General features: G+C 31.5%; 1 protein-coding gene across 1 annotated transcript in view; it reads right to left on the bottom strand.

Annotated features, from left to right (window-relative positions):
- LOC139486753 (uncharacterized) overlaps window positions 1–15,227 on the bottom strand; it is a 128,021-nt gene extending 112,794 nt beyond the window's left edge. Inside the window, exons 1-5 of the mRNA XM_071271690.1 lie at window positions 15,039–15,227; window positions 10,190–10,319; window positions 9,100–9,201; window positions 5,436–5,543; window positions 2,934–3,111 (exon numbers count right to left, since the gene is read on the bottom strand). Coding sequence (XP_071127791.1) covers window positions 2,934–3,111; window positions 5,436–5,543; window positions 9,100–9,201; window positions 10,190–10,264 — 463 coding nt within the window. The 5' untranslated portion in view covers window positions 10,265–10,319; window positions 15,039–15,227. The remainder of the gene's footprint in view (window positions 1–2,933; window positions 3,112–5,435; window positions 5,544–9,099; window positions 9,202–10,189; window positions 10,320–15,038) is intronic.
- Between the last annotated feature and the right edge of the window lie 1,907 nt (window positions 15,228–17,134).

Genomic DNA, 17,134 nt, shown 5'->3' with positions numbered 1-17,134 from the left:
ACTAGATATAACCAGTTGATAGTAAAAACACCCCTTTTGGAAATATAAAAAGGAGCAGAACTTCCTTCTTGGGGGGGGGGTTTCCTTCTTGAACAAAATATTAAACTTGTAAACGGTGAATGTACTACTGTGAACTTTGTACGATGTGTTCCCTACAAATATTCTGCCAGAACTGACCTATGAACTCATATCAAGATATATCTGTTTAGTGCTGACTTTTGAACATACGTTTTCATACATTTTAATGATGAATTTTACCAGCATGTTATGCTGACCTTTTTATTTTTTATTATGGCTATGTTTTCGATCAACAGGTATTTCTTAATTATTTGCGGAAAAGTAATAAATTATTTTTTCTGGAATAGTTACTTTTTTCCCGGAAAAGTAAGATATATATTTGCGGAAACGTAAACTTTTATTTCCGGAAAAGTAATACCAATTTGCGGAAACATAAAACGCAGAGTGAACATGGATATGTAAATATTCTGAAAACTAGCAGTACAAGAACACAGTTTCATGAAGATTTCATTCATTTATTTTCTTCACTACTGAGTTATTCACAATTTTATGGATTTGACACTAAATATTCTTTTCATTGTAAATTCAGAAATTGTTGTATGCAGTTTATTATTGCGATTTCGTCATTTTAGATTAAAATTCGATTTTAATTTTTGCAATATTGAGAAAAATCCTGATTAAGGTGGTACCAAACACCTTGACTAAAATTAATTTGGTTTGTTTAATTTTCACAAAATTTTGACAAAATATTAGCTTTGACCTTATGAAAAAATATAAAAATTTCAAAAAACTTGAACCAATTACTTTCTCCGAAAAAATTGGTTGAATATATAGCAGTTTGACAAACACTCATTTTGATTATTGAGAAGCTTACTATTTCCTTAACAATGCAATGTGATTTAAACATTTAGCTGATTTTACAGAGTTATCTCCCTGTAGTGTTAGGTACCACCTTAATTCATATAAAAATTTCATAAAGAGAATTTAAATGATTGCGATTATAACCCTGCTTCATTTCTCACAATAATAAACACATTGCAATAATTTCTTAATTTACAGTATAGTAACAGTTGCCATGACCACTGAGTGCACTTATGACTTAATTTCACCAATTTCGAAAATGTACATCTAAATTCTTTTAAACAGCAAACCATTATTACATACTACAGCAGCTTAAAATATTGTAACCAATTATTTTTTGTTCTAAACTTTTGGGTAAAGAAAACTAATGTGAATATAATTCGTTGCGAAAAATTCAAATTTGGGTCTTTCCTTGTCTATATAATTACACCAAGTTAATTTTGAAAATCATGAAATTAAATCGCTGTGAATTAGGCTAGAAGGGCTAAACTTGAAATAAAGTATCCATGCAAATAAGATGGTTTACAGAAGTTGTACTTTATTATTTTAGAGATGACCTCAATTTTATCACAATCATCATTGAAAACAGGTGCTTCATCACCAAAAACTTGCTTTTTTGAATGATGTGTTTAATAATCAGTTCCATCGAGCTTATATTTGATGAAAATGTTGTTATATCAATTCAAGTCCATACCTAAATGAGGGTAAGCATTGGGGTTATCACATTACTACTAACAGTAATTATGTGGTTGAATTAAAGTTACAGTGACAAATGCAATAAAATATTAAGACTAGTTTTATTCTAATGGTAGTCTTTGACACTTGATCATAAAGACCATTCCTACCTTCATTAATATCAATAAAACAAGATTGTTAAATAGTAACACGTTAAGTTGTACTATATGCATCATAAGATTATCTAGTTTTCCACTTCAAACTTTTTATCCAATAAAAAGTAATAATATTGCATTTAATACGAAGCTATACTCAATCCTTGCAAAACCATGCCTTTTACAGACAAGATATAAGACATGCAAATACTAGCAAAATGCCAAACAACTATTCACACTATCTTTTATCAGACATGTCGTAATACATATTATGTTAATCTAATGAAAATTTACTCACACAATGATAAAATTGTTCTGAAATATATAAGTTTTTAACTTAACTATACATGTACTACATTTAAGTAGATATGGCTATTCTTTTAATGTCCTTTTTAGTCATATATCTTCGTATTGAAGTATTAATACATTGAGATAATCATGGTTATAATCAAATACAAATTATCTCAATTATCAATTATTATACAGACGGGGGCTATGGTGAGGCATAAGAATAAATGAACTTTTGTAGCTTTCAGAAATGGAAAGGCCAAAATCGATCTTATTATCAATTTGACTATTGGCAACTCAACTAAGATAAAGCTAAAATCAGGAAAATCTAACTGGACTCTCATTTATTCAAAGGAGCCATATATATCTAAATTTGAAAATATTTTGTAAAGGAGTTTTCAAGTTAATTACACAGGGACATTGTTTGGCTGCTGCCCGTCGTACATCACCAAATTGATAACCAATCTTTTCCTTTGAAATTCATGTTTTAAATAATGGAAAATGGTTAGTTTTTGGTAAAGAAAGATTACATGGCACATACATCAAGTATTTTGCACGTACTTTGCACCTGTTATTGGTGCCAGGGAGCTGTTGCTCGTACTTTGCACCTGTTATTGGTGCCAGGGAGCTGTTGTATTTTGGAGGATTGTTATTTATGTTTTTCATATATATAATTTTTGCCACACCTTTACTAGATTTTGTACAAGTTAAATTACTTGATCTGTTGTGGAAAACAGTTAATAATTTATAAAACTAATTTTTTTTTTTTTTATAAGTATTGAAAAATCATGTCACAAATAAAATCATGTACACCAGCAATTAATAATAATAAATAAATCAAATTTCCTGTCAGTCGATTTTGCTGTCCTTCAGGATTGTAAATATGTAACTATCCACCATATATTATATTGCTATTCTTTTTATAATTATTCTTACCAAGATTTTCATCTCCAGTTAGTATAGGACAACCATTGATCAGAAAAGTTTTGACTGCAGGATGACTAAGATGTCTGATGGAGACTCCTGTCAGCGAGACCAATGTCACCTTAGGCATAGCTGCCAGAAGTAAAGCCACATCATCGTCTGTCAACTGATGACACCCATCTAAATATATCTGTTTGTAAAAATAAAAGAACAATTAAAGAATATACTGTAAGAAAATACCAGCAGGGATTTGGAAATACCATCCTCATAATGCCCCAAAATTTCTGTGCAAGTATATATGTTCCTACTACTTTACCAATAGGTACATGTATAAGTAATATTATAACACTTATCCATAAAACACACTTATCTTTGAAATTTTAATGTAATTTTGAATAGCATGAGTACTGCTATCTTAATGTTGAATAGCATGAGTATTGCTATCTTACTGTTGAATAAAATGAGTATTGCTATGGTAATGTTAAATAGCATGAGTATTACTATCTTAATGTTGAATAACATGATTATTGCTATGGTAATGTTGAATAACATGAGTACTGCTATGGTTATGTTGAATAACATGAGTACTGCTATCTAACTGTTGAATAGCATGAGTATTACTATCTTAATGTTGAATAACATGAGTATTGCTATGGTAATGTTAAATAACATGAGTACTGCTATGGTTATGTTGAATAACATGAGTACTCCTATCTAACTGTTGAATAGCATGAGTATTACTATCTTAATGTTGAATAACATGTGTATTGCTATCATAATGTTGAATAACATGAGTATTGCTATGGTAATGTTAAAAAACATGAGTCCTGCTATCTAACTGTTGAATAATATGAGTATTGCTATCTTAATGTTGAATAACATGTGTATTGCTATCTTAATGTTGAATAACATGAGTATTGCTATGTTAATGTTGAATAACATGAGTACTGGTATCTAACTGTTGAATAACATGAGTACTGGTATTTAACTGTTGAATAACATGAGTACTGGTATCTAACTGTTGAATAACATGAGTACTGGTATCTAACTGTTGAATAACATGAGTTTGGTTATGGTCATGTTGAATAGCATGAGTATTACTATCTTAATGTTGAATAACAGATGTATTGCTATGTTAATGTTGGATAGCATGAGTATTGCTATCTAACTGTTGAATAACATGAGTATTGCTATTAATGTTGAATAACATGAGTCACTATGACCAAAGATGAAGGGACACAATGACCAAAGATCAAGTGTCAAATTAACTTTAGATGAAGTGTCAAATTAACCAAAGGTGAAGCGTCACAATAACCAAAGATGAAGCATCACAATGACCAAAGATGAAGCATCACAATGACAAAGGATGAAGTGTCAAATTGACTAAAGATGAAGCTTCACAATGACAAAAGATGAAGCATCACAATGACCAAAGATGAAGCATCACAATGACCAAAGATGAAGCATCACAATGACCAAAGATGAAGCTTCACAATGACCAAAGATGAAGCTTCACAATGACCAAAGATGAAGCATCACAATGACCAAAGATGAAGCATCACAATGACCAAAGATGAAGCTTCACAATGACCAAAGATGAAGCATCACAATGACCAAAGATGAAGCATCACAATGACCAAAGATGAAGCTTCACAATGACCAAAGATGAAGCTTCACAATGACCAAAGATGAAGCATCACAATGACCAAAGATGAAGCATCACAATGACCAAAGATGAAGCATCACAATGACCAAAGATGAAGCTTCACAATGACCAAAGATGAAGTGTCAAATTGACTAAAGATGAAGCATCACAATGACCAAAGATGAAGCATCACAATGACCAAAGATGAAGCTTCACAATGACCAAAGATGAAGTGTCAAATTGACTTTAGAAGACACATCATAATGACCAAAGATGAAGTGTCAAATTGACTTTAGAAGAAGCGTCATAATGACCAAAGATGAAGTGTCAAATTGACTTTAGAAGAAGCGTCATAATGACCAAAGATGAAGTGTCAAATTGACTTTAGAAGACACATCATAATGACCAAAGATGAAGTGTCAAATTGACTTAAGATGAAGCGTCACAATGACCAAAGATGAAGCGTCACAATGACCAAAGATGAAGTGCACAATGACCAAGGATGAAGCTTCACAATGACCAAAGATGAGGCATCACAATGACCAAGGATGAAGCTTCACAATGACCAAAGATGAGGCATCACAATGATCAAAATCCTACCTAAGTGGGAAACTGTTGCGGACAGGTAGTGAACAAAATCTATAACAAATAAAATTGAGCATGGAAATGGGGAATGTGTCAAACAGACAACAACCCAATAGACTGTTTATTATAACAGTGTAATTTTGGTTACAAATTCATAACAAATGTGGAAAAATCGTAACTGTTTGCATCTATGGCATCAATTTGTCTAACTAAACCAGTTTTTTTTTTAACTAAATACCAATTACTGAGATGAGAGTGTACATATATTTTATAAACCAACATACCGATTTGCAATTTTTTGCCTCTGCCAATAACTTTGTCAGCCATTTAATACCAGCATTTGTAATCTGATTGCATCCTTGTAGATGTAAGTCTGTGAGATTCCCAAATTTCTAAATAAAAAATGTCAAATATTAGTCTTATTCAATGAACTTTGAATCTGATTTTAAATATTTAAGATTTAGAGTTAAAAGTGAAATAGAACAAAGACTGCGACTGAATGAATATTTGTGGAATAAGAGTTTTTGTCATTTTCATGAGGGAGGGGGGTAACTGTTTTCAACACACTGTGTTAACTGTTATCAGCATTTTTGCCTTTGTTGTTAACTGTTTTTGCCAAAATCGAGGTGTTGTTAACATATTAACTGACCCCCTATTGCCCCCTTCTTTCATGACTAAAGGTAATCCATGAATTTAAAGTTCAATAAAGGACTTATTTCTACATGCTTATATGCAGACTTTTGCAAAATTATGAAATCAAATATCTACAAAAACCAATCAATGAACATTATATCTAGGAAAATATATAAATTTACAGTATAAATAGCAAAACATCATACCCTGTAATTTTAAAAATACATGTACTTTTATTAATTATTATTTCAATCAGTATTAGCATATTAACTTTCTTTAAGACAATGTTGTGCACATTTAAACAGGAAAATGACAGAAAAATAATTATAAGCTACCCCCTCTTTTTTTGAATGATCAATGCATTTGAATGGGGACATGTGGTTGGAACACCCCCCCCCCCCTTTCCTGGGTTGGGAACCCCCCTTTTTAAAATGGTTGGATCTTCCCCTGCATTACGAGACTCCCATATCTGCTTGAGGCTTTAGCTGAGGGTCAATATGGGTTGAGGGATGATACCAAGGCAAATATGGAAAAAGCATGTTATATTTTTTTTATCACATCTTTAAGTTCTGCAGAAAAGAGAAAAGTGTTTAATTATAAAAAAAAAATATCACATTTTCTATTAATTTTTATCATTTACTGCATACACATTTATTGTAACATTTTCCCTTATTTTTGAATATGGTAATATACAAAAGCGAGAATTTGGCATAACTGGTGCTAAATCGATAAAAGTTGGTTAGACATTATTCTGTTACGCCGTTCCTTAATTTATATAGTTCGTTTGATTATATTCTTAATCTATTTATGTGTTCCAGCCTTGTAGGATTATATATCTTTTACCTTATAAGAACGTTAAAACATCATATCATTGCTACCTTTCCCTCTCTCACACGTATCCGTTACAGGGAAACTGCAAGGTCATTACGATCACGAGGAACATTTCGTGGCTAACCACAGAGTGAGTTAATTATATAACATTGTATTTAAAGCCTTCAAATTGCCTTTCGTATAATTGAACCTTTTCTCCGTGAAATACTGGAAATGTAACCGTTCTTGAAAGTACAATATTTTCTCGGATTTAACGGACTGTGCAATCAATTATTTTGGACATTTCCTACACTAGAAACATTAATTCAACACATAACAGGCTATTATTTAAACTTGGAATTATTTTTAATTATGGAATTTGCTTCATTTCTTCTGTTTAAAATTTATAATAAATTTCATGTGTATTTGGCATTATAATCTTTTGAGCGGTTGATAACACTTTCCATACAATGTATTTTGGTTAGATTGTGTTGTGCGCGGCACAGTACATTCTATTGAAAATATACTATTTTCTTTGTTATAGAAAGTGTTGTGCGCAGCACAGAAGATTTCAGTACAGAATAAACATGGAATTTATTAAAAAATTCAATAACAAGAAATCAAGCAAATTCCATAATTAAAAATAATTCCAAGTTCAAATAATAGCCTGTTACATTGTAAAATTGTATTTTATTCGTTTTTCAGCTTTTTACCATTTGTTAGATTGGTTTAGGAATAAAGTATCAGCACCTGATAGTCTTTCTTGCTTGAGTCCAATCGTCGGTTAAACTTAATGGTCAGGCCATTACAGACATTATTACTCATGGCCATTGTAACAGAATTATCTTAGTTTTCAATACAAACAGTGAAACACCATCATTATTTGCCATTGTCGTTAAGGACTCAGTGACGTCAAATCATTTAATCGGGACACAATAACCACTTTTTTGCACTGGGCAGCAATATGAGAAGGACAATTTTGCGGCTATTGCATATGCAAAACCCAACGTTTTTTGTAACAAATATGTGATAAATAATTATAATAAACAGCTGCGCCATGAGCGCATGATACGCCTTTCTTCTTGTGTGAGAAGTTTTATGCAATAATCATAAATAGTTTCTGAGATACGGCGCTACATGATAATCAATAACTCTAAAATAAAATTTTGAATCTTCACCAAAAAGTATACAGATCTTAAGATTAAAATAACTAAGAAGTGTGTAAAGTTTTAAGCAATAGTCATTAATGGTTTTTAAGATACGATGCAACATGTGAAAAAAAACCTCTTTTTAACAAAAAAACTCAATAACTCCAAAAATAAAATTTTGAATCATCCCTAAAAAGTATACAGATATTTAGACTAATATAACTAAGAAGTGTGTAAAGTTTTAGGCATTAATCTTAAATAATTTATGAGATATGGCGCGACATGTGAAAACCCACCCCCCTTTTTAATAAAAAACGCAATAACTCTAAAATAAAATTTTGAATCATCACCAAAAAGTATAATCTTTGGATTAATATAATTAAGAAGTGTGTGAAGTTTAAAGCAATAATCAGAAATCGTTTTTGAGATACAGTGCGACTTGTGAAAAATACACCCCCCTGTTATAAAGTCCTGTAACTCAAAAAGTTTAAATCCTATTTTCACCCAAAATTATACAAATCTTTTGACTATCATAAGAAACCTATATTGCAAGTTTCATGAAAGGAGTAGGTTCGATAAGGGCCTAAATTGGCCCCCTTTTTTAGGCTAAATTTCAAATTTGGATTTATTGACCAATATCACAATGAATAATAGCTAATTTTGTGACAACATAGAAAATAAGTCTTTTTGTTGCAAAATTACGTTCCTGTGTATTATTCATGACGTCACAAATAGTACTCATTTTGATTTTCCACGAAAAAACAAGGAAAATGGGTAAATTTCCATTGAATATTTGGACAGGAAACATAGAGCGCATACGTCGACAAAAAAGATCTTTGACAAGAATGTTTGTAAAGACATTTTACATGTCTAGCTTGAATATTAAGGTTGTCGACGGCTGCGCTTTAGGTTTCCTAATCATAAACTTGGCTGAAATCCTGCCGATTTTGTCATATTTCACCAAAATCCCTTATTTTGACCTAACTCGGATGTAAAATTCAAGGCTTTAGAATAAAACTATGACAGAAATTGTTCTATAACACTTTCTCACATGTATTTAGGTCAAGTAAAAACATTTTTTATCTTGTAGTATTGAACTTTATAATTGGGGCCAAATATGACCCTTACCGAACTTACTCCTTTGGATAAGCGATTCTCAAGTTACAGTGCGGCATGTGGACGCTGGACATTTGTATACATAATATGTCCCGTCAAAATTTTGACGGGCGTATAAAAAATTGAACATGTCTGTTTATCACATGAATAAAAAAAAAATCAATTATTTTTATACTGTGTAGAAATTGTCCTTTTTTATTGCATTACCTACAATGTATATAAATAATTGTAATATATTTACCCTCTTTCCTGTCTTGAGGAGATAAAGAACAGCATCATTACTATAGGCATTTTTGCAAAATTCTACTTTTGATGATACATAGCTTGCCTTCTCTAAATATTTCTGTAAATGAAATTATTTCAAACAATGAATATATATAACATACTTGGTAATGATTTGAAATAAAGGGGGTGTTAGTGAATTACATTGTAATTGATTCAAACTTGGTAGCTGTCTCCATACATACCATATCCTGGAAAATCTTGTGTTGTAGAAAAATCTAGTATCTGTACTTCAATACTATTAACTGCAAACATTTTTTAAACTGGAATTTTTACAAGAAACAATATCATAGTTCAGGAAGTGTTTCTAAACTTGTCCAAGAATAGAAATTGCCAAAGATGATGTATAGAAAAATAATTCTTTCAAATCAAATAACTTTTGCAATTATATAGATATAGGAAGATGTACGTGGTATGAGTGCCAATGAGACAACTCTTCATTTAAGTCACAAAACTCTCAATTTGTAAAAGTAAACCATAATAGGTTAAAATACGGTCTTCGACACATAGCCTTGGCTCACACCAAAGAGTAATATCTTTTTTTTTTATATGTGACCTACTGTAATGTTATCATTGTAGGAGGCCAATGTGTAATAATTCTGTATTTACTAACTACTACTTGTTCATGATGTTTATCGTAAGACAACATGATATAAAACTTCCATGTTATATTAACCACAGTGTATTGTATAAAAACAAAGTCAATGAACTTTTAGCACTTGTAACTGGTATTGACAATCAAGATAAGATTTTAAGCAGAGTCTCTATAAATGTAAACAATGTGTAGAAAACCTGATTATCTGTTTATTGTCCTATAACTGGTTGTTTTCCCCGCCCTAAAACAATTTTATGCTTGACAAAAGCAAGCTTGATAACGTCTCCTCTCACATTGTGATGTCGTTTATAATTTCTCCTCTCAGATTGTGACGTCGTTGATAATAGCTGCTATCGTCTCAAAGCTGTGATACAAGAATTACTAAGCGACTGAGCAGGGTGATATAGGCGTAGGGAAGGACGATAAGATGAAATAGCAATATCATTTCACTCACCTTTAAATCTCCAAGAGAAATTCGACCACTGTGTAAAGATGCAGTGGCTTCACCCACACTCAAAAAGTCTGCCATTTTATGTTACCGGACACATGTACAAATTTTATTGTATAATTCAAAACTCCATCATCTGTCAACAAATACAGTTATGTATATATATTCTGTACGTATTATATGCATATTATATTCCAATACATAAAAATATGGTCTACAGAAATAAAATAAAAAATACATAATGATATTACAAACTCTATGATCTGTAAACAGAAATATGCAAAGTAAAATAGCTATTTGCTATCATTGCTGCATATTATGACATACAATACACTAGAAGACTGAAATGGCCAAAACTTTTCTTCAACAACAAATCATTTCAACATAATAATGAAAATGTAAAATGGGAAAAGTTAAGGTGACGAAAAATCTTTAAACATCTACATAATGGAAAACCTAAAGATCTGAGTTGAAGAAAAAAGGTCTCATCTTTTGAATTTTTTTTAAAAAGTTCGCAAGTGCAATGAGTGTGAAACTAGAGGCTCTAAAGAGCCTGTGTCGCTCACCTGTATTTACTGATGCTTTGGAAATCATGTAAATTAAGGTTAAAATCATAATTTATAGTATAAGATATCATTAGATACATGTACTATAATAATATCTAAGATAATAGCAAAAAACTGCAAAATTTCAATAAAATTACTAACTCAGGGGCAGCAACCCAACAACTGGTTGTCATATTTGTCTGAAAATTTCAGGGCAGAGATATCTAAATCTAATGAACATTTTTGCCACCAGTCAGATTTGCTCTAAATGCTTCAGTTTATGAGATATAATCCAAAAACTGCATTTTACCCTAAGTAAAATGTACTATTTTAAGCCATGTCTGCCATCTTGGTTCGCGGGCAGGGTCATCCGACACATTTTTTAAACTAGATACTCTTATGATGATTGTGGACAAGTTTGGTACATTTTGTCTTAGTAGTTTCAGAGGAGAAGATTTTTGTAAAAGATTACAAAAATTTAAGAAAAATTGGTAAAATTGACTATAAAGGGATATAACTCCTTAAGGGGTCAATTGACCATTTTGATCAAGTTGACTTATTTGTAGATCTAACTTTGCTGAACATTATTGCTGTTCACAGTTTACCTCTATCTATAATAATATTCAAGATAATAACCAAAAACGGAGAAATTTCCTTAAAAATTACCAATTTAGGGGCAGCAGCCCAACAACAAGTTCTCCCATTCATCTGAAAATTTCAGAGCAGATAGATCACCTGATAAACAATGTTAACCCTTGTCAGATTTGCTCTAAATGCTTTAGTTTCAGAGATATAAGCCAAAATCTACATTTTACCCCTATGTTCTATTTTTAGCCATGGCGGCCATCTTGGTTGGTTGGCCGGGTCACGGGACACATTTTTTAACTAGATACCCCAATGATGATTGTGGACAAGTTTGGTTTAATTTGGCCCAGTAGTTTCAGAGGAGAAGATTTTTGTAAAAGTTAACAACGACGGACGGCGACAGACGACAGACGACAGACGCAATGTGATGAGAAAAGCTCACTTGGCCCTTCGGGTCAGGTGAGCTAAAAATTGGAACAAGTTCTTCAAACAATTGCATAATAGCAGGTGCACAACTCTAACATGAGTACAATCTTTATGTGAAGTTTCATAAATCTTGGCTGAAAACTGTAGTAGAGGTTCAGTACACTTAAAACTGGTACTATCTGATCAATTGTAGATTTAGACGGAAAAAAACTGAATTCCAAACTTATCCCAAGTCTGTAAAAATTGAAAACTTCTAGAAAGATTCCATAAAGTAAAAGATCAGAGATCTTGGTTGAAAACTTAAGGAGAACGTGATTATGCAAAATAGATACCTTCTTTTCTGAACACCCTGCCCTATAACCTCGCCTCCTCACCATAGGCAGATCCAGGGGGCCCTGGGGGGCCCAGGCCCCCCCCCCTTTCATGGGAAAAATTTGATTGATTATATAGGGAATCACTGAAGTGTGACTGGAGTGGGCCCCCCCTTAGGTCAGTCAGCGGGCCCCCCTTACAAAAAGTTCTTGAACCGCCACTGCTCACCCCCAACATCATATACTAAAAGCTGGTTGTGGAATTTGTCTTACAGTATTAATTCCTGTTAACAGCAGGTATTATTGATATGACATAATGGTAAAACCTAAAACCACTCAAAGAAGTGGTTTGCTTATATCAACATAGCTATATATATATACATGTATATATATATATATAGATATTCTAAAAGAATATTTTCAGAAAAATGATAATACATTGTGTAACAAGCATATGTCCATTTAAAGGACTATATATTTCATTTAATTTGCACTTGAAATTTCAACCCAATCAATTCAATAAAACATTACAATATAAAAAAAGAAGATGTGGTATGATTGCCAATGAGACAACTCTCCACAAGAGACCAAAATGACAGAGAAATTAACAACTATAGGTCTCCATATGGCCTTCAACAATGACCAAAGCCCATACCGCATAGTCAGCTAAAAAAAGCCCTGAAATGACAATGTAAAACAATTCAAACAAAACTAATGGCCTTATAATATTTATGTAAAAATATGAAGTCTTCTATTGTTACGTTAGAGATTATCAGATGACAGATACAACCAAATATCCAGTAAACGAAAACTGCACAGACTTGCTCTTCACAAAAGATAATTTTGGTCACGATTAATAATTAAATATCAACTCAATTAAAATAAAAAATTCTGTACTGTTACTATACATGCTATAAATATGACTGATAGTGAAAAGTAACAAATATCACCTTAATCAACTCAATGAAAATTGCAATCCCTCAATTGTAATGATATATGGGATAGAACAAGATTAATTATCAAATATCAAACTTGCTAAACTCACTAAAATGTAAGCAACAAATGTAGTTTTAGATTCTTAAATAAAAAAAGTATTCCTATTTCCATATTTACTACAAGATTTGTTTTTCCTTGCATAACCTTTGATTGAAACTGATCTTTATGTTGTACTTAAAGGAAGAAAAAGACAGTATTTTTTGTGATCTAAGAATGATAGGATCATATAAACCCTTGAAAACCAGAAAGGACAGTTGAATAAAGTGATCATCTCTTAAACAATCTTATAATAATCAACTCTTAAACAAATAGTTATGATCGTGCCCTTTAAACATGTTAAAAACAAGAACAAAATATATATGTTCCAGACCGTATGAGTATTTGGACCGTACGCGTACGGTCTGACTGATATTAAGAAGTTGGTCAAGCTTATTAGATACAAATGTATATAACAGATCAACATGACTTATATCTCCAATTAATATAAAAAGTTCAACAGCATTTGACATAAAAACTTAACATTTTAACTATTTAAAAAGATCACGCTTATTTAATCTGTTAATCTCCTGTATTTTGCAGGCCGGTAATTCATTAATTGCAGCTCAGTATGCTCATTGAAATTGAAGTTATCGGAAGTAAACATAATGTGGGAGGACAATTGTTTTAGAATATTTATGAACTTTACAAAAGAAATGCATACGCAAAGGAACATGCATTAACAAAACATGTAAATGTAAAAAATACGACGTTCTTATTAGAAGCAAGTGTCACCTTCGGCCAGAGTAACAAAATAGAATTCACGGATATACAATTAAGCAAATATTTAACTTTATTATGGGCCATCTATTTTGTAATAATAACAATTTGTATAACTAAAAATAAAGATTTTGATAAATATTTGTTTAAATTTAACCCATATGATCCCAAAACGTATGATCAGCTGGACCGTAAGCGTATACTCATATATAGCGTATGGTCGGACCGTACGAGTATACGTATACGGTCCAAATACTCATATGGTCTGGAACATATATAATTGATTAGATTGATGGCCTCTTGTAAGCTTAAGGTGATAGTGATTGAATTAGATTGATACCATATACACATGTATGTGCATAATGGCCATAATGAACCTTGAATACAAGATGAAACCATTCATTGAATTGATCAACCGAACTCTATAAAAATCTTGATATAATCAACTCTTATAAATAAAGGGTTGGTTTAGAATCAGGGGGTGTTCTAAAAGGTTCATTATTGACACTATGTTTCATGAAATCGGTAAAAATATCAATGTGCAAGAATTTTTTTTGCGCCTATCCAAAGTCAGGAGCATCTGGCTTTTGTTAGTCTTGCATTATTTTTAATTTTAGTTTCTTGTGTATAATTTCGAGTTTAGTATGGCGTTCAATATCACTGAACTAGTATATATATTTGTTTAGGGGCCAGCTGAAGGACTCCTTGGAAATTTCCTCGCTACATTGAAGACCTATTGGTGACCTGCTGTTGTCGGTTCAATGGTGGGGTTGTTGTCTCTTTCACACATTCCTCATTTCCATTCTCAATTTTATTAACTGTTCCTTAGTTGTGAAATGGCAATTTTATTGCACGTTCTTCCGTGCAGATACTCCTCCTTTATGCCCCAGCCTCAGTTATCACCAAATTTTTCAACATAACTACTTTTACAATATTGTTATACATGTTTCTCAAAAAATACTCAATACTATTTAGTATAAATTATTTTACCTACATTTTGTACAACATGCATGTATCTTTATAATTAAAAATCAATTATTTCACATTAACAGTATTTATTGTCCATCATGTCTATTGATATTTTACCATTTCTGTGATCATTTAAAATTTTCAACAATTAAACAGCATGTTTATAGGTCACTCATAGAGTTCAATGAGCCTGAGATTTCTATAACACAGCAATCTCTGTGTTATAAAAATCTAAAAATGAGCTGAATAATAAGTCATTTAAATTACCTTATTCCATTGGATTTGTACAAATGTACAGCATGCATATCATTTTAAACTACCCAAGATCCCCCATTTAAGAAAGGGAATTCCAAGAGTAATATGTAAAAATATCACACTATTTTGTAGCAACCGTCATGGCATGCAGTTTCTAATTTATTTAATGAATGATGTCGATCGAGCTGTATATGGCTGAACGGATTTACCTTGATTACTACACAATCACAAGTTCACAAGTACCAGTTCACAAGTACCTGGATATCGGACATGCTGTCCGTTATTGATTTTAATACAGTCATCGATCTTTAATTCATACATGTTCATCCTAATAAAACGAGAAAACTAATGGCCTTATTTATGTAAAAATATGAAGTCCTCTATTGTTACATTAGAGATTATCAGATGACAGATACAACCGAATATCCAGTAAACGAAAACTGCACAGACTTGCTCTTCACAAAAGATAATTTTGGTCACGATTAATAATTAAATATCAACTCAATTAAAATAGAAAATTCTGTACTGTTACTATACATGCTATAAATATGACTGATCGTGAAAAGTAACAAATATCACCTTAATCAACTCAATGAAAATTGCAAGCCAATCCCTCAATTGTAATGATATATGGGATAGAACAAGATTAATTGTCAAATATCAAACTTGCTAAACTCACTTAAAATTCTTAAATAAAAAAGTATTCCTATTTCCATATTATCTACATTTTCTACAACTTCAAGATTTGTTTTTCCTTGCATAACCTTTGATTGAAACTGATCTTTATGTTGGTATTTATTATAGGAAGAAAAAGACAGCATTTTTTGTGATTAATTTTAGCCAGCAATAAACACAGTTAGGAAAAAAACTTTAAAGTGACACTCATAATTTTTAAACACCCTCTTTCCCCTCCTGTCTAACAAAGAAGGCTTTATATGTTTGTTATGCATGTACATATACTTATAGAAAGAGAATCTTCCATAGATTTGATTTCTAATGGTCATAAGGGTGAAATATAATCCCGTTTGGGTGTAACCATGGCAACAATCTGCATTTCTTAGATACAAAATATAGCAAAAAAGGGGGTGAACATGTAACAAAAGTCTCCAAAATTTGGTCTAAAGGAAAATTTCAATCAATTACAGTGATACCTTTCCTGAATCCATAGGTTTATATCTTTCAAGTAAAATTGAATTGAAAAGATCGAGCGCAAAATCTTTGTTGATAAACACTACAATAATGTATGGACCTATGAACGGTATGGATAGGAAAATACGGACTGTCAATCATATGAATGGCCTATAAAACATGCTAAAAACAATCTAAATATTCATATAAACCCACTAATAAGCCTATATTATTCTTCAAGTATCTATAAATCAATTTTATTGTACAAAAACTTTCATACATTGTATTTAAAAAATTCACAGGGGCCATAATGCGAAACTAAACTTCTAACTGTGTATTGCTACCTTAAGGATTAACATTTTTTTTCCCAATTCCACTTTAAATGGATTTCTGTTTTCTACTAGCTAAAACGAGCAAATTGGCCTGCTAGTTTTGAAAATCAGTTCAGAAATAAATATTTTATGAAGGTTAGCAGTTGACACTGAAGTGCAACAAAAAAGTGATTTTATGAAACATGCCATGTCAGAGTGCATTTTCTCCTTTTTTAGTCAAATTTCTAAAACTATACCTTCTAAGCCTGTCTTTTCTTGTTTAAAAACTTAAATTAACCTTAACAGTAGACAAATTTTACAAGTTAAAGCTATTTTAAAGCTCTATAATGTCAATTTTGTTGTGTATTACCATACCAAATCCTTGGTTAAAATTGAGTAAATACTGAATTTATTTATAACAGCGGGAAAAATTTAGGCTTAATTCATGCTAAATTGTGACTTTATACTTGCTAAAATAATAAATTTGATTTAGTCACATGAAAAAATATAAAGCATTCCCTTTTAAGGTTTCTACATAACGCGCAATCTTCTTTTCCATGGGGTAGCCAATAAAGTATCAATTTATGACGGAACCAAGTCTTTGTGTCAAAATGTCTATATTGGTTGCTAAGGACAATAAACAACAAAACTAACATATATTGTCTTACT

This window comes from Mytilus edulis, chromosome 8, assembly GCF_963676685.1.
Source record: "Mytilus edulis chromosome 8, xbMytEdul2.2, whole genome shotgun sequence".
Lineage (NCBI taxonomy): Eukaryota > Metazoa > Mollusca > Bivalvia > Mytilida > Mytilidae > Mytilus > Mytilus edulis.
Note: the sequence above shows the minus strand (reverse complement) of the source record. Positions and strands in the feature narration are given on the sequence as shown.